Here is an 18,776-nt window from a genome sequence, read left to right on the forward strand (position 1 = left end):
GTAGCATCTGGATGACCCTAAACAAGTGCAGCACCTCAATAAGCCTCAGCAACCTTGGAAAGTTGATGATTCTGGTATCAACGTCCCCTTGTGAGGAATACATGAAAGAACAGATGTAATGTAGCAAGGACCGCGCATTTCCTGTTGCTGTCCCTCCAGTTCTCTGGGTCTGCAGAATGAAGGAACACAGTGTAATGTAGCTGATGCAGCAACTGGGACAGAGGGTTCTCTGTATTTGTAGCTACAAGTATCAAGATCCCTGCTGCTGCTGCTGCTGCTAAGTCGCTTCAGACGTGTCCAATTCTGTGTGACCCCAGAGACGGCAGCCCATCAGGCTCCCCCATCCCTGGGATTCTCCAGGCAAGACACTGGAGTGGGTTGCCATTTCCTTCTCCAATGCAGGAAAGTGAAAAGTGAAAGTGAAGTCGCTCAGTCATGTCCGACTCTTAGCGACCCCATGGACTGCAGCTTACCAGGCTCCTCCGTCCATGGGATTTTCCAGGCAAGAGTACTGGAGTGGGGTGCCATCACCAAGATCCCTAAGCCTCCTGATTCTAGCTGGCCTCCTCTGCAGGGGTGGTACTGTTGGAAAGAGTTCCTTGGATGTTATGCTGGTAGCAAACTCAGAGGGCAGTAAGTACAGGAAGTTAAGTCTCCTCTGGCCCCCAAGACTCTCCTCCTCTATGACCTTGGGGAAAGGACTTCCTGTTAGGACGCCATCTTGTTTGTGTGGCTGTTAAGACGCCATCTTGTTTGTGTGGCTGTGACGAAGGTGTTTGGGGCTTGCACTCTTCCTACCGCAGCAGTTTTCCTTGATATTCTACAAGCTTCCAGCTCCAGACCCACAGATTCTCTTCCAGGGCAGTCTGTGAGGACGGTGGTGACAGATCTCTGCCTTCAGGCCACCCTATGGGTGAGTGGTCTGTGTGAGACCTTCTCTTCCGAGCCCCCCAAAGCAGGAAGGGTTCTGGGTTCCCTCCCACACCCCAAAGCACAGGACCCCCAACCAGTTGCCTGTTCTTCAGGGAAAGCGGGGAGAGAGCCCAGACTGACTATTTTCCGGTCTCTTGAGGAGATGGGCCAAGCGAGCTCTGACACACCCATCTCGATTCCATGTGGTAAACCTCCCCTCCGACGAAAATGGCCGTTGCTGACTTGAATTTTTCTCTGGCTAAGGAAAAGGCATGAGTCATGTTATCTTCTCAGGTCTAGGGTTTGGAGAGTGGCGAGGGTCACCTAGGTGGAGGGTAGGATTATATAAACTAATATTCTTTGGATTTATACTAGAGGTGGTGGAGGGTCAGAAACCCGACCGTTACTACTGGCTATTACGTTAACAGTTAGGGTAAATTGTATTAGCCCTTCGAAGCTTCTTGAGGCTTTATTGCCGGGCATGTGATATATTCTGGAATGTTTGATGAGTAGTCATGTGCATTGTTCTACGTCAATTAAATTAATTTGTTTAAGTCAGATTTTAAAATCCTCTCCCTCTAGCTGAGATTTTGGTCTGTCATTTTATGTGTCACTCAGTGGGATGTGTTAAAATTTCCCACTGTGGCTGTGGATCTGTCCATTATTTCTGTCAGTTTTTGCTTTGTATGCTGGCTTTAAGAGGCATACAAATTTAGAATGTATATTACTATCTTCTTATTGCACTGAACCTGTTATCATAAAGGAATTTCCCTTTTAAAGTGCACCTTTTCCTTTACTGATATGGTTATAGCAGTTTTCTGAGGTTAATGTGAAAAGGTGTACATTTTGCAATTTTTTTATTTTCTAATTTTCCTGATGATTAAATTTTGCATATGTCTCTTTTCAGGAGTATTTGAGGAAAGGTTTCTTGTCCAGTCTGATACAATCTGTCTTTCTATTTGGAGTATTTCGTCTGAATCTTCTAAAATAAAAATAGATATAATTTGGTTTGTGTATATCATAGTATTGTGTATTTATTGTTGCCTCTTCTAAGTTCCTTTTCCTTTCTTTTCCTTTGAAATGGTGAATATTTTTTGACTATCAAATCATTACTTTGCATGGTTATCGAGGTAAACATTCTTTTGCTATTCTCGTAGTGTTCACCCTTCAGATTACAATGTACATTTTTGCCTTTTCACAGTCTAATATTAGTTAATTAGTTCCTAAAACTGCTCAGTTATGGGGCTTTGAGACACTTTGATTCCATAAACTGCTTCCACATTTATTGTCACGCATTTTCATACTCTCTATATATAAATCCCTGAAGGAAATTATTATCATTGTGTTATATAGTCAATACTCATTTAAATTTTCCTCCATATTCACAAATGTCATTCGTCTTTCCTGTATCTGTGTGGCTCCACCTAGGGTGATGTTTCTTCTGCCCAAAGAAGAGCCTATAATATTTCTTTAGTTTGGATCTTTAGGTCACAAATTTTCTGAGTTTTTGTTACATGATGTGGAAATGCATGTCTTTTCTTTTAAGGATGTTTTTCCGTAAAGCATATTTTTTGTCCTATAAATATAGGTCTTTTAAAAGTTGATTTATTTATTTTTAGCTGTGCTGGGACTTGTTGCTGGGTGAGGGATATCTCTAGTTGCAATGAGCAGGGACTACTATCTAGTTGCAATGCACAGGATTCTCATTACCACGGCTTCTCTTGTTGCACTCTTGTTGCAGAGCACGGGTTCTAGGGCACATGTGCTTCAGTAGTTTTGGCTCATAGGCTCTAAAACACAGGTTCCGTTTCTGTGGCACAGGGCCTAAGTTGTCCTGAGGCATGTGGAATCTTCGCAGACCAGGGACCCTGGTGTCCCCTGCATTGGCAGGTGGATTCTTAATCACTGAACCACAAAGGAAGTCCTCCTATTAATATTGTTATCCTAAGTTGATATCTTGGTACATTTGGAAACTTTTCAGCCAAGTTCTCTTCAAATACCACTTCTCCCCTGTTCACTTTCCTTCTCTATGGGGGCTCACATTAACCATGTATTAGGTATACTCATTGTATCACCTTTAATTCTCTTTTTTGGGGGAGGGTATTCTCCATATTATATCTCTCCAGGTTCCATTTTGGATCTTTTCATAAGACTTACCTTTCATTTCTTTAATTCTTCCTTCAGGGAGGCAGATCACCTTTGACCCTTGAACTGTCACATCAGGGTAGATTTCAGGGTAGGGTTTATTGTACTCATAGAGCAGAGCAGAGAAGTGAGACTTGGGGATAAAAAGCCACTTGTCCCAGGTCACCTAACCTGAACCAAGTAGAACACAGCCTAACATCACAGACTGCACTCTACATCCAGACCCTTTCCCTGGTTTCTTGTCTGTGACTGCTCTCGACCTCTCATTTCATGAAAAGTGGAGTCATGGTGAGGTCTCTCAGCCATTTCTTAGCTCTATGATGCATGTATGTTTAGATTATAAAGAATGATGTTTCTTCATTAGTCATATTTACTCAGGACTACTTCTGATACTGGGACCACTGATATGTTGTTGTCAATTTTAGAGCACACTGATAAAGTGAAGTCTTTACAAAGAAGAGCACAAAGCTCGGGTATTTACCGAAGGCAATACGCCTGTTGGTCTGAACCGGTCACTTCCCAGCAGCAGGAAGACAGAGATTCAAAAGAAAGTGATGCTCATATGGTCATCCAAGGAAGATAGTAAGTGACCAGTCACCATGGTTGACATGTACTAACCACTGAACAACAAAACCTTGCAGTTAAATGTCATTCTTCTCTCCAACTTGCCAGAGTAAAAAGTGATTGGATCAGGTTGATGTTTGAGCAGTCTTTATTACAACTCTGGTATCATTTGGGAGAATGTAGAGAAGACTTTCTAAGCCTATATGGACCACTTTTTTCTTTCCACTTCCACACAGTGCTCCCTATGCCATTCCATCCCATCACTGGAGAAGCAGTTTTCAGAGAAAAGACCAAATGCACGTTAACATGGAGTCAGACCAAAAGCCTCCGGAGAGAACAATGAAAACAAATAGACAGGATGAGACCTTGGGGAGCTGGTTCAAGATTATTGTGAGTATCCTGGCTAAATGAACCTAATATGTAGAAGATGACAGAGTCGTGTTGGATTTGTGTAGAGGTGCTGGGAACTTTTCTGGGGCAGTGGTGTTGGTAATCTGTCTTGATATTACTAGGAGGTATCTTCTTAGATCATCTAAGGGCAGGTGCAGAGAAGCGGTATGAAGGAAACAGACTGACTGCAAGGAGGAGCATGGGAGAGGTTGACTGAAAGCAAAGGAGGAAGCCTATTGCCATGGAGATGGAGCATTACATACCACATGACACAGTTTGGCTTGAGCTGGGTGTGGGAGGAGGTTGAGTCAGACAGTCTCTGACTGTCACTCTGTCTGTCCGTGACAAGAGTGACAGGCCAGGTGTACCTCATGTGGATCTCCTGGAACTTTGTAAAAGGAAGTACATGTGAAACATATTAAGTCAATTTTTTTTTTCAGGAAGAGTATCTGAATGCAAAGAAAGTGTATATAGAAAATGCTTCTCATACCAAAGTTAGTGATAACAGATATTGTTTTATCTTAAGAAATTATTTAAAACCTGAAAAATGGCCCTAAAGCAAGACACAGTTGGGTCTTACCTTAATCTTGGATTCCATTGTATCCATTCTCTTTCCCATTTGTTCTCTGATTCCTAGATTCCCTTCGATATAAAATATGATGAGAAGTGGCTGATGAATTTGATTCAGAAGAAGTGCAGTGTCCCCTTTACTGCAGTTGAAGTAAGACAGGACATGGAGATGATGCGACAAACTGGGGTAGATTGCGGGCCCAGAGAAATGGCACCGGTCTCATGTTCTGCTTCTCCTGTCACTCTCCCTACAGTTTCACTATGAGAAAATGCAGGCCCAGTTCTTTGTAGAGAATGCCAACGTTGCCTGTGCATTGAAGAATGTCAGCGGCAAGATTTTCAATGAGGATAATGAAAAGGTGTGTGTCAAGGGCTGACTAAGGGCAAGAGGGCAGGAGAGCGGCATGGTCTTGCTTGATCCCATGCACAGATTTCCTGGAGCTTACCCAGCCCTTCTTGTGTTCTCTACAGATATCTATCTTTGTTGAGCCGTGTGATGCACCCCAGTCTGTGCAGAAGACACTGACATCTGAAAAGTTGGAGCAGATAAAGGTAATGCAGACTCAACACAAGCTGTGCCCTCATAGCCAGACCCACCTCTTCCCCCAACTCACCCTCAGACTCAGGCTCCCTGGACCCCATCCCTAACTCTGCAGCTCACCATGAACAAACCATACGATGCCTGCCAGCAAGCTCTTGACATCCAGAGACTCCGCTTTGGCCCTGGTATGGCTACAGTAGTGACTGCAGGGCAGGTGAGGGTAGAGGGTCTGTCTGAGTAGAGCACTCAGAGATGGTATCATGGGGAGGGCTTGGTGCTGGAGGTGTTCCAGCTGGGATCCTCTCAGCCTGTGTTTCCCTCCTTCTAGTTTCCTGGATACTTGATAACACGTGGTATTGGAATGACATGGAACCGTAGAAATAGCATGGCTGCTTCCCTGCACGTCTATCCAGGGATCAGGCCCATGGTGAGGACCTAGGCCCAATGTTGGGTCCAATGGTGAGGGAGGGGGACATTGCGTAGAAGAGGCAGATGTCTCAGGTATTCTCTTTGGGGTCCTCACTCTCTTTCCTCATAGCTTTCATCTTTGTACTTGAGCAACAAGAAACCGTACTTGGTGCATGGCCTGTCCACCATTATGGAGATTTCTTCCACCATGGAGAACTTGAATCTCTCCAACACTGAGGTGAGGTGGGGCACCCAGATCCTCCTTTGAAAGGAATGTGGGAGGCCTTATGGGTGATGACAGACAAAGGAAAGTGGATTTGTAGGGAAAGGAAGGGTGTGGGTGCAGAGCCATTTGGTCCATGTGGGTGTTCCCTATAATTCTAGGTGAAGATTGCAGGGGAGATGGACAAGGGTCATCAGCTGGAACCAGAAGGGATGTGTGCAGACAGAAGTGCTGTGTGCACCACCTTCCGTGATAAGTCAACCAACATGAGGTCTTCCTCTGCCTTGTCTCTACACCCCTATGTCTCTCTCATCTCTCCCCTCCTCCCTCCACTCCCTTTCTGTCTTTATTCCCCTCCCTACCTCCTGAGTCCCACCTCAATCACCTCCCTGCCATAGCACCTGGTCATCCCTGAGGTGTGTCCTGACTTGACAGCATGCTGGACTCCCATGTGAGGTAGCAAAGCCCCGGGCTCCCATCCTCCCATATCTTCTTTTCTGTACAGCCTTCACTGGGCCCTGGAGGAAGGAAGGAAGGGATGGAGGGGAGTAAGGCCTGCAGACTGGATTTGAAGTGCCGGTCCCTGTGGCACTGCAGAAGGGAGTCAGAACAGTCTGGCTGGGAGCTACGCAGAGGAAAGGAAATGGAGGAGGAGGTTCAAGGAAGGGGTGGAGGGGACAGTCTCCCTCTTGGTCCATCCATAGAGTGGTGACCAGGGCCCTTGAATGATAGGATACTGAGGTGTGAGGGTGCTGTGATTACTGTAAGTGACTTGCTCCCATGAGGAGGGTCACGTCCATAGTTTCACTGACATTTTTCTTTTGTCTTGATTTTGGCAGCACCCTCCTGGAGTTGTTCCCCAGGTTACTAAGCTTGGTAAGTGCATTCCTTGATCAGACGCCTCTGACTAGTGCTGACAGTGCCCTCAAACTACTCGGAAACCCGTTAGAACCTGTCCAAGTTCCGTTTTTTAGCCTGACCCTTAAATGTCCTGGGGGAGGGGGATGTACCATTCTCTGTGGGCACCTGAAAAGGCTCTGGATCTTCAGCCATGTTCTCCACAGGCTTTGGGGACCCATGGTGATGACAGAACATGTAGTCCTGCCTCCGGCATTTCCAGGGACACTTTCTTCCCTACCCCCAGCCCATCCTGGGCCCATCCTTTTCCCTGACTATCCAGCACCACATCCTGGACTGCACTGCTGACTTCCTCTTCCCTCCCCTAGGATGGCCAGGAGACACTCTCAGGTTCTAAATGTGCTGTGGAAGCCCCCAAGTGCTTACCAATGTACAAGGTGAGCACAGAGGATCCAGGAGGGTTCCAGGTGGTACAAGAGGGTGTGTCAGCCCTTGTCCTGAGGACTGTTTTAATTCCAGGGAAGTTTCTTTGGATCTGATCAGGTGAACAGTCAAATCCTGCAATTCCTGCAGCAGTAAGTACCGCTGGGAATCTGAACAAGGGAGGGCCGGGACAGGGGAGGCCACCCAAGCTCAGGTCTGAACATGGGAGTTTTCAAGACTTCTTTGAGCTTCAGACCACAGAGAGAGACTCGCCTCACTTCTTCCCTCAGCTATTACTTGATCCATGACTATGGAGATCGCCAGGGACTGCTGGGCTTTTATCATGAGGAGGCCTGCTTCTTCCTGACCATTCCATTCCACTCCAAGGACTCAGGCTTGTGAGTATCACAGTGTAGACTCCTCCCCCAGGACATGTGGTTCCCCAGCAGTTGCAGGGCAGCTCCTGCTGACACCTATGCTGGCCAGACCACCAGCCCCTGTTCCTCTGTGTCTCCTAGAAGCAGTATGTGTGCGTACTTCTTGGACAACAGGAATATGAAGACACTCAAGGACCCCAGTGAGTGTGTGGTGGGAAGATTGGGCTGGAAAGGGTGGTAAGGGGGCCAGTCATAGGGTCCATGGCATGGCAGACATGACCTTTGCTTTCTTCCCCTCCCCCACAGACCCGCGTGTCCAGATGATGAAACACACAAAACATGACATTGTGCGTGCCCTCTGTGCATTACCCAAAACTCAGCATGACTTCAGCTCCTTTGAGGTGGACATGTGTTTCCACACGGTGAGCACCTGCTTCTCGCTTGGTGGTGAGGGGCAGAAAGGCGCAGGTGGGAAAGAGGATGAGGGGTGACTGAGTACCTGGTCTCTTCCTTATCAGGAAACGATGTTCTGCTTCTCTGTCAGTGGGGTGTTCAAGGAAGGTGAGTGTGTGTAGCCCGCTCCCCCGATATGCCGCCCTGCTCTCTCACTTGGTCAGGCTCCCTCCCACCAGAACTCTTCCTTCCAGATTCCCTCCCCAGCCCTCAGTCTTCCCACAGACAACCCAGGTGTGAACTGCATCCATGTCTGCCCTGCCCACCCTGGGCACTAGGGACACAGGCTGTGGAGTTTGGTGGCTCCCATACCAGATCCTTACACTGAGAACCTGGGCTACTACGTAACCTCACAGTTTCCTCATAATATCCATCTCTTCAGCACCTGAGAAAAATGCATCCCATGAACTTGTGAAGTGGTTGTCATGGGGACATGTCACTGGGAGCAGACATCTCCTACAGTTGCCCTCCCCATTCCTGACATGCAACTCCCCATGTGAACAGCTATCCCCTCAGCATGAGGGTCAAGTCAGACCCTGACTGGGGAATGACGTGGGAGCCTGTAAACACGTGGGGTTCTTAGGGGGTACTCTTGCTTATTGTTTGTTGTTTGTTGTTGAAGTGGAAGGCATTTCTCAGGGCTGTGTCTGTGCCTTCACCCGGACCTTCACCACTACTCCCACCAGCTCTTCCAGGTGAGAGCCATGTTGTGGGTGGGATGGCCCATCCAGCCTGGGCTCAGGGCCCTGGGCATGTGGATGCAGATCTTAGGCTGACTCAGTATTGTGGAAAGCCAGCAGGGAGATCCAAGGACCAGTCTAGCCTAGTGGTTAGGAAGAGCATGGGCTCTGGAATCAGCACATGGGTTCTCTCCTTGAGCCAGTGCTCACTCTCTGTGTGATCTTGGTCAAGTCTCATCATCTGTCTGTGACTCTGTCTTCTGAAAATGGGGATCAGACTGTACACTCCTGTACAGTTACTGTTCAGGGTAAATGTGAAGTTGTCCCTGGGTTGGGGAACAGACCATCCATTGAGTGAAGCTGGTAGACAATCTCTCTGAAGGTGAGCTCTGTGCGAGAGGCAGAGGAACCAGTCAAGGAGCCTGGGGACAGACACAGGAGGTTATGGAAAGGATCTAGGTGCTGAGTGTTAGTGGGAGAAGTCAGGGTTGGGGTGCAGTTGGTCCATTCATAAATTGTCCACACATGCATTTTTCCTCCAGTTTTTGTATAGTGAATGATGAGCTGTTTGTAAGGGAAGCCAGCCCCAGTGAAGCTCAGCGTCTGCATTCTCCATCCCTGTGTCAGCCACCTTCATGGTCATCCTCTCCCCCGAGTAGCAGGTAACAGTGCGGGCTTTCTCCATCCTGTTTGGAATCACCTTCAATGGTCTCAGAAGTGAGTGCTGGGTTTGCGTGGACATAGGAGGGAGCTGGGATGAGTGTAGGAGTAATTAATGGGAACTTGAAGGTAAATTGTTTTCCTTGTTTATTTCAGTTACTTTTACCCTGAACATTTCATTTTTACTACATAGGAAGCTACTAGTTGTTTTGAGCAGGCTTGAATCATTTTTAGGAGTTTAATGAAATTTCTCCCTGTGTTAATGGACAATTGGGTGTTCAGATGTTTTTATCATGATACAATCTGCATGAGGTTCATTTCAGTGTATAATACACAGTATATGTGAAAGAGAAAAATAATTGTTCCACAACATAACACCCTAAGATAACCCTTTTGTTTTTTATCGTCATTGTATCTTCCTGAAAGTTTGCTTATGTACATATATACGTAATTGTACATGTATATATATATATATATATATATATATATATATATATTTGGATATTTATCTACAGAAAATGAGATCTCATCATGAAAGAGAGAAAAGGAAACCACAGAAGATACGAAGACAAAGAGAGGCTTCTGGCTGAATCGGGACCTGAAACTTGAGCAAGATTAAAAGTTAATGTGAAGGAGCCATCCCATCTCATTTTTTACCCTTAAATTTGCCCATACACTTATTTTCCTTCATAACCTCTTATTTCTATTGCTGAGTTAAGATATATCTCAAATGGAATAGTACAAATTGTGAGCCAAACAAATATTGAGTTATTACTGCATGAAAGAATGGAGCGTTGTATTTCAGTAAAATGGTAGTACTTTTTAGTTTTTTGTCCCGCATGGAGGCAGCAGATATTGGAAATTCTGGTGTGACATGGCTGGATGTTGCATGATCTGATACCTCCTGCAGTGTTGAATGGGAGACAGGTCCACACCGGGAGCCAGCACGGGAGTTCCCACCCATGACAAAGGTCATGCGGAGAGGCCTGATATGCAAAGGCGAGTCAGGATTCGAGGGGCCCCCTGGATCTGCTTGAGCATCTACCCCAAAACCAGAATCTGTCTGTTTTACTATTTTACGACTTTCACCAACTCCTCTGACATTAACGGGGGGCTATCCCCGACCACCTTTCTCTGAAGGAAATCAACTTAAAGCTCCAGTTAATTAGCCTCCTGGGCATAAGAGGAGTGTTTCAATCCAAACCCCTCAGATGGCTCTCTAACTTCCCTGACAGGTTTATCTGGACTCCTATAGCTACGCATATGATTGTTTACAGCCTCCCAACCGCGAGAGGCACGGGAAGTCTAAGATATTCAAATAGTATAGAGCCTCTTGGGGAGTTAGAAATTATTAGAATAGATCTGGTGGAGGATTTCATTGTTGAGCCAATGCTTGCTGCCAAGTTTCCAGATCCCCTGTATTGGGTCCTTGGGAGTATATTAATTAATATAGTTGGTATATAGAAAAAATAAGTAGTGGCCTTGGTGTTAACAACTTTAGACCCTTAAGGTAATAAATTCTTTCCTTGTTGTAAGCCCACTGCACCTTTGCCCTATAGGAATGCAACTTTATCTAACACTTTCGGAGGATGGCGCCAAACTTTGAAATAATTACTCTTAGAAAAAATAAATTTTCTGGTTAACTAACCTTTATCAGAACAAAGAGTCATAAAATGTTAATAGGCCTCCTGGCCAGAAGATGATGTAAATCACCTAAAGCATTTGTATACAATACGTTTGCAGAAAAGAAAGCCTGGTCTCGATAACGATCAAGGGCTGCTGACTCTGCATGACTTTACACCTATTATCCTCTATGCACAACTTAAGGTATATAAGCTCCCTTTGAAAATAAAGCTACGGGGCTTGCTCATCAGGCTTGGTCTCCCCTTGTTGTTCTTGCTTCCCTTTCTCTCCTTTTCTTCTCTGTTCTTCCTTCAGCATGACTGAATGGAGCGTGGGGGCTCTCTGAGACCACTTACTGCCTGGGATTCTAAGACCCACTCGAGAAGGTGCCTAAGGTTGGGCACCTTCAGCTATTTGGGAGGGCGCCTGCAGCCTCCGTGGTCAGAGCAAGTTCGGTGTCACGAACTTTATTGGTGTCCCACGTAAACCAGTCAGATCAAGCCTCTGTCTCTCCCCTTTTGCTATTCTTTCACCAAAGCTGTTCTCCTGAGGGTATCCCTGGATCCAACTGGTAGGTCCAAAATTTTCCTATCAGTATATTAATATAAGGAGCAGTCCAGGAGCAGCAGTTAGGCAACACCACAGCTTGCTGCCCTGTTGCCATCTCTCACTGAAATTACCAGGTGAGTTAAAGGCAAGCCTGTCTTCCCAGTGAGGGGACTGGATTAAGGTCTGCTCAGAGGCATGATGTTGGGCAGCTCTTAGGCACTTCTTAGTCTCCCAAGAGACTAGAAGTTATTCGGTCTAGAAGTTTGAACTCCAGCCATATCAGAGTCATTTGCATCCTTTCTAATCATATCTACCATATCATTAAGGAGAAGTGTGAGAAATGACTTTACACAGTGCCTGCCTTAGCCCCAGGCTTTCTCATTCACCCCTCAGGACAGCTCTGGGTTAGAGATGAGTCCCATTTCACAGCTATAAGCTCCTCCTCTTATAGCTTCTGTCCTCTGTCCAGATAAGTGGGAACTTGGGGTGAGGTTCTGTCCCTTGCCCTCTCTGGAGGACAATGGAGCAGCCTCCCTTTTAGACTATGGGCTAGAGAAATGGTCATTTTGCTCTCCTGTGATATAACAGGCTCAAGGGGTACTCCCTCAAAAGCCCCTACTGATGAATATAATACTGCACAGACATGTGCACATGCATTCATTACCTAAGAAAAGAATTCATTATGTTCAGTTTCATGAGGAGATGAATTAGAATTAAAACGAATTGCCAGCATATCTACGTGTATGTGTGTGTGTGTCTGTGTGTGTGTATCATCAGGCTGTGTGTAGGAAATGTATGATATCATTAGTTATAAAGGCACAATATGTCAGGTAAATATGTGGAGATGACATACCTCTGAGAGAAAGACATTTCCTTCTTTACCTCAGAGTCCCCTTCCCTAGTGTGCAGGACAACTTTTGAGGATTGGGGAAAATGGAGTATCATTTGCATGTGGAAGCGCTTTAAGAATCAAGTCTGGAAGGTTCCACAGGGGGACCTATTCATATATCCAGAAGCAAAGAGCAGGAAGAAGGCAATGCAAGGGCAGCTATGGTGGCCTTCAGTGGAGCAGGAGCTGAGCAGGGCAGAGTGCTTCAGCTAGGCACCTCCCTGGTAGCCCCCACGTCACCACTGTCTGCAGCTGAGAAGCAGGAATGCTATTGGGTAAGAATCTTCCCTGGGTCGTTAGAGGATGGGCATAGGGCCAAGCACCCAGGGAGAGCCCAATGCTTGCCTGTATCCTTCACCTCCGCAATCTTCACTTCCTATGTACTCCACTCTCAGTTGGGTTCATCCCTAACTTCTTGCTGATTACCACCTCCACCATTCATATTTCGGCTGAGTAGTAAGAAAAAGAATAATACACATAAAACTGAAAAAACCCCACAAAAATGATAAAAGATACCAAGCACACAGATAAATTACTAACTTATCAAGGTAAATCATTCAGCACATAATGGTTCACAGCATCAAATCCTGGTCTTCTGACTGAAAAGGCTCTGCCCATCACCTCTGTTTCTATAGTGAGTGTACTTATGTGTTAGGACTGAGGCCAACACAGGTAAGGGACTCAGCCCAGGTCCTGTGGTTAGCTGATGACTCTGGAACTGGAGATTTGCTCAATAACTTCTGTCTAGCTGACCTGTGCCTATTCTTTGCTCTCCTGTACTAATCCATCCTTGGGGCTTCAATAAGAAGTTACTTCTGGTTAAACGAGAATTTGAAAACAGACACCAAAACGTGTGAGCAAATAGGAAGTGATGAGATGGAACCAAAGTTTACTTCTTGATTCCTCATTTCCAGATAGTTTTTCAAATTTTCTACATAATAGCACATAGGAGACAAGCTTCCCAGGTGGCACTAGTGGTATAGAACCCACCTCCCACTGCAGGTAGACATAGGAAACTCGGGTTTGATCCATGGTTGGGGAAAATCCCCTGGAGAAGGAAATGGCAACCCACCCAGTATTCTTGCCTAGAGAATCCCATGGACAAAGGAGCCTGATGGTCTGCAGTCCATGGGGTCACACAGAGTCAGACACAACTGAAGCAACTTAGCATGCATGCACAAGGTGCAGGGTGCTGCTGCTGCTGCTGCTGCTAAGTCGTTTCAGTCGTGTTGGACTCTGTGCAACCCCAGAGACGGCAGCCCACCAGGCTCCCCTGTCCCTGGGATTCTCCAGGCAAGAACACTGGAGTGGGTTGCCATTTCCTTCTCCAATGCATGAAAGTGAAAAGTGAAAGGGAAGTCGCTCAGTCGTGTCTGACTCCTAGCGACCCCATGGACTGCAGCCTACCAGGCTTCTCTGTCCATGGGATTTTCCAGGCAAGAGTACTGGAGTGGGGTGCCATTGCCTTCTCTGGTGCAGGGTAGGCCAGGAGTAATACATCTCAAAGTCCCGTTGTATATGAGCTGTTCTTTGAGGTTTTCTCCTTTTCTTCTAACAAGTCTAGAAGTAGGCAGCCATAGTCCTGTTTTACAGATGGCCAGCCTCAGGCTGACAGAGAATGTAAAATTTCCAGGGTCAGATGTCTTCCCTTTGCACTCTGCAAAGGCCAACTGGCAGCTCCATTTTACATAATGGATTTCCAGGGCTTAAAGACTGATAGTGGAAAATTCACCTGATGTAGAATCTAGGTTGTGTCATGCTCCCCACTGGACATGAAGATGATAATGGGGATGAAGTCCTCCTCCCTGGGCCAGGAGGAATGGGTGTGGGGGCTACAATGATTACCTGATTCCTGAGGTGCTGAACTGAACCCAGGAGGCAGCACAAGCTGTTACTCTTTGGAAAGAGGACCTGGATTGCTGCATGGGCACAGGAGGGCCTAGAGGAGCTATGCCACGTTGAAGGTCAAGAAGGGTGGCGTTGAGGAGATACCCCTCGTCCAAGGTAAGGAGCAATGGCTGCGCTTTGCTGGAGCAGCCATTAAGAGATACCCCACGCCCAAGGTAAGAGAAACCCAAGAAAGATGGTAGGTGTTGCAAGAGGGTGTCAGAGGGCAAACACACTGAAACCATATTCACAGAAAACTAGTCAATCTAATCACACTAGGACCACAGCCTTGTCTAACTCAATGAAACTAAGCCATGCCCGTGGGGCAACCCAAGATGAGCGGGTCATGGTGGAGAGATCTGACGGAATGTGGTCCACTGGAGAAGGGAATGGCAAACAACTTCAGTATTCGTGCCTTCAGAACCCCATGAACAGTATGAAAAGGCAAAATGATAGGATACTGAAAGAGAAACTCCCCAGGTCAGTAGGTGCCCAATATGCTACTGCAGATCAGTGGAGAAATAACTCCAGAAAGAATGAAGGGATGGAGCCAAAACAAAAAGAATACCTACCTGTGGATGTGACTGGTGACAGAAGCAAGGTCCAATGCTGTAAAGAGCAATATGGCATAGGAACTTGGAATGTCAGGTCCATGAATCAAGGCAAATTGGAAGTGGTCAAACAGGAGATGGCAAGACTGAGTGTCGACGTTCTAGGAATCAGCGAACTCAAAAGGACTGGAATGGGTTAATTTAACTCAGATGACCATTATATCTCCTACTGCAGGCAGGAATCCCTCAGAAGAAATGGAGTAGCCATCATGGTCAACAAAAGAGTTCGAAATGCAGTACTTGGATGCAATCTCAAAAACGACAGAATGATCTCTGTTCATTTCCAAGGCAAACCATTCAATATCACAGTAATCCAAGTCTATGCCCCAACCAGTAACGCTGAAGAAGCTGAAGTTGGACGGTTCTATGAAGACCTACAAGACCTTTTAGAACTAACACCCAAAAAAGATGTCCTTTTCATTATAGGGGACTGAAATGCAAAAGTAGGAAGTCAAGAAACACCTGGACTAACAGGCAAATTTGGCCTCGGAATACAGAATGAAGCAGGGCAAAGACTAATACAGTTTTGCCAAGAAAATACACTGGTCATAACAAACACCCTCTTCCAACAACACAAGAGAAGACTCTACACATGGACATCACCAGATGGTCAACACCAAAATCAGATTGATTATATTTTTTGCAGCCAAAGACGGAGAAGCTCTATACAGTCAGCAAAAACAAGACCAGGAGCTGACTGTGGCTCAGACCATGAACTCCTTATTGCCAAATTCAGACTTAAATTGAAGAAAGTAGGGAAAACCACTAGACCATTCAGGTATGACCTAAATCAAATCCCTTATGATTATACAGTGGAAGTGAGAAATAGATTTAAGGGCCTAGATCTGATAGATAGAGTGCCTGATGAACTATGGAATGAGGTTCGTGACATTGTACAGGAGACAGGGATCAAGACCATCCCCATGGAAAAGAAATGCAAAAAAGCAAAATGGCTGTCTGGGGAGGCCTTACAAATAGCTGTGAAAAAGAGAAGCAGAAAGCAAAGGAGAAAAAGAAAGATATAAACATCTGAATGCAGACTTCCAAAGAATAGCAAGAAGAGATAAGAAAGCCTTCTTCAGCGCCCAATGCAAAGAAATAGAGGAAAACAACAGAATGGGAAAGACTAGAGATCTCTTCAAGAAAATCAGAGATACCAAAGGAACATTCCATGCAAAGATGGGCTCGATAAAGGACAGAAATGGTATGGACCTAACAGAAGCAGAAGATATTAAGAAGAGATGGCAAGAATACACAGAACTGTACAAAAAAGAGCTTCACGACCCAGATAATCACGATGGTGTGATCACTGACCTAGAGCCAGACATCCTGGAATGTGAAGTCAAGTGGGCCTTAGAAAGCATCACTATGAACAAAGCTAGTGGAGGTGATGGAATTCCAGTTGAGCTATTCCAAATCCTGAAAGATGATGCTGTGAAAGTGCTGCCCTCCATATGCCAGCAAATTTGGAAAACTCAGCAGTGGCCACAGGACTGGAAAAGGTCAGTTTTCATTCCAACCCCAAAGAAACACAGTGCCAAAGAATGCTCAAACTACCACACAATTGCACTCATCTCACACGCTAGTAGAGTAATGCTCAAAATTCTCCAAGCCAGGCTTCAGCAATATGTGAACCATGAACTTTCTGATGTTCAAGCTGGTTTTAGAAAAGGCAGAGGAACCAGAGATCAATTTGCCAACATCCACTGGATCATGGAAAAAGCAAGAGAGTTCCAGAAAAACATCTATTTCTGCTTTATTGACTATGCCAAAGCCTTTGACTGTGTGGATCACAATAAACTGTGGAAAGTTCTTCAAGAGATGGGAATACCAGACCACCTGATCTGCCTCTTGAGAAATTTGTATGCAGGTCAGGAAGCAACAGTTAGAACTGGACATGGAACAACAGACTGGTTCCAAATAGGAAAAGGAGTTCGTCAAGGCTGTATATCGTCACCCTGTTTATTTAACTTAATGCAGGGTACATCATGAGAAACACTGGACTGGAAGAAACACAAGCTGGAATCAAGATTGCCCGGACAAATATCAATAACCTCAGATATGCAGATGACACCACCCTTATGGCAGAAAGTGAAGAGGAACTAAAAAGCCTCTTGATGAAAGTGAAAGAGGAGAGTGAAAAAGTTGGCTTAAAGCTCAACATTCAGAAAACAAAGTCATGGTATCTGGTCCCATCACTTCATGGGAAATAGATGGGGAAACAGTGTCAGACTTTATTTTTCTGGGCTCCAAAATCACTGCAGATGGTGACTGCAGCCATGAAATTAAAAGACGCTTACTGCTTGGAAGTAAAGTTATGACCAACCTAGAGAGCATATTCAGAAGCAGAGACATTACTTTGCCAACAAAGGTTCAGCTAGTCAAGGCTATGGTTTTTCCTATGGTCATGTATGGATGTGAGAGTTGAACTGTGAAGAAGGCTGAGTGCCGAAGCATTGATGCTTTTGAACTGTGGTGTTGGAGAAGACTCTTGAGAGTCCCCTCGACTGCAAGGAGATCCAACCAGTCCATTCTGAAGGAGATTAGCCCTGGGATTTCATTCGAAGGAATGGTGCTAAAGCTGAAACTCCAGTACTTTGGCCAACTCATGTGAAGAGTTGACTCATTGGAAAAGACTCTGATGCTGGGAGGGATTGGGGGCAAGAAGAGAAGGGGACGCCAGAGGATGAGATGGCTGGATGGCATCACTGACTCGATGCATGTGAGTCTGAGTGAACTCCGGGAGTTGGTGATGGATAGGGAGGCCTGGCGTGCTGTGATTCGTGGGGTCGCAAAGAGTCGGACACGACTGAGCGACTGAACTGAACTGAACTGAACATGTTCACAGCTACTATATGAAACCTGTTTTACATTTTATCTCATTCAGCCCTAATCTCTTTTCAAGGCCAATATGCACTCACAAACAGTGAGAAAGAGAGTTTTTGTGTGTGAATTTTTAAATTGAGATACAGCTGATGTAGGGCATTATTTTCAGGTGTACAGTAAAGCAATTTGGATATATATATATATATATATGTATTTCAGATTATTATCCATATATTATTATAAATTAATCAGCATAATGTCTGTACCTTACTGTAATTCCTTATTGGTTACCCTTTTTGTGATAAAAGTTTGTATCTGTTAACCCCAAATTTCTATTAATTCCTGTCCCGCTCCACTCCCTATCCCCTTTGGTAATCATAAGCTCAGTTTGTCTGTCTGTGAGTCTGTTTCTGTATTGAATATAGATTCATTTGTATGATTTTTAAGATTCAACATATAAATGATATCATATCATAGTTACTTTCTCTTTCTGACTGACTTAACTAACTATAATATTCACTAGGTCTGTCTATGTTGCTGCAAATGGTAATATTTCATCCTTTTATGGCCGAGTGATGGTCCACTGTTTGGGTGACTGTGTGTGTGTGTGTGTATCATATCACATCTTCTTAAGCTAGTCATCTGTTGATGGGTACTTGTGTTGTTTGAGTGTCTTGATTACTGTAAATGGTGCTGCTATGAATGACAGTTTTCTCTTCTTCTGGCTATGTTCCCAGAAGTGGAAATGCTGGATCCTATGGTAGCTATATTTGTAGCTTCCTCAAGTACTTCCATACCAATCTCCATAGTGGCTGCACCAATTTAATTCCCACCCGCAGTGTATCAAGGTCCCTTTTCTCCACACCCTCTCCAGGACTTATTATTTGTAGACTTTCTGATGATAGCCAGTCTGACCCATGTGAGGCATAACCTCATTGTGCTTCTGATTTGCATTTCCCTAATATTTACTTATGTTGAGCCTCTTTTCCAGTTCCTCTTGGAGATCTGCATCTCTTTGGAAAAATATTTAGATCTTCTCCCCATTTTTTCATTTTGTTGTTTACCTTTTGTTTTAGAGTTGTGCATTTTGGATATTAAATCCTTGACAGCCACGACATTTCAAATATTTTTCTCTCATCCCATAAGTTGTCATTTCATTTTGCTGATGACTTCCTTTGCTGTGCAAA

The 18,776-nt window shown here is 45.2% G+C and overlaps 1 protein-coding gene across 6 annotated transcripts; it reads left to right on the forward strand.

Annotated features, from left to right (window-relative positions):
- The first annotated feature begins 340 nt into the window (after nucleotides 1-340).
- On the forward strand, nucleotides 341-11,077 carry LOC133244065 (nuclear RNA export factor 3-like). Of its 6 annotated transcripts, none has more exons than XM_061410742.1 (20): nucleotides 341-913; nucleotides 3,483-3,639; nucleotides 3,858-4,011; nucleotides 4,649-4,732; nucleotides 4,836-4,940; nucleotides 5,053-5,133; nucleotides 5,238-5,336; nucleotides 5,451-5,549; nucleotides 5,661-5,768; nucleotides 5,915-6,024; nucleotides 6,593-6,629; nucleotides 6,980-7,048; nucleotides 7,131-7,186; nucleotides 7,289-7,432; nucleotides 7,553-7,611; nucleotides 7,718-7,833; nucleotides 7,930-7,972; nucleotides 8,487-8,559; nucleotides 9,087-9,206; nucleotides 9,720-11,077. In XM_061410742.1, the coding sequence occupies exons 1-20, from the start codon at nucleotides 910-912 to the stop codon at nucleotides 9,724-9,726; spliced, it is 1,725 nt and encodes a 574-aa protein (XP_061266726.1). In that variant the 5' UTR covers nucleotides 341-909; the 3' UTR covers nucleotides 9,727-11,077. The 6 variants fall into 6 exon arrangements, with proteins under 6 accessions (XP_061266726.1, XP_061266731.1, XP_061266727.1 ...); XM_061410743.1 differs by having other exon boundaries at nucleotides 344-913; nucleotides 7,325-7,432; XM_061410747.1 differs by lacking the exon at nucleotides 3,483-3,639.
- The last annotated feature ends 7,699 nt before the right edge of the window (nucleotides 11,078-18,776 follow it).

This window comes from Bos javanicus, unplaced genomic scaffold, assembly GCF_032452875.1.
Source record: "Bos javanicus breed banteng unplaced genomic scaffold, ARS-OSU_banteng_1.0 tig00004293_1, whole genome shotgun sequence".
NCBI classification, from domain to species: Eukaryota; Metazoa; Chordata; class Mammalia; order Artiodactyla; family Bovidae; genus Bos; species Bos javanicus.

Excerpts from the sequence above, each read along its gene's own strand:
- LOC133244065 (XM_061410742.1), top strand. Across the intron at positions 5,134-5,237 it reads AAAAGTTGGAGCAGATAAAG|CTCACCATGAACAAACCATA; the intron begins GTAATGCAGACT and ends CTAACTCTGCAG. Across the intron at positions 5,337-5,450 it reads CAGTAGTGACTGCAGGGCAG|TTTCCTGGATACTTGATAAC; the intron begins GTGAGGGTAGAG and ends CCCTCCTTCTAG.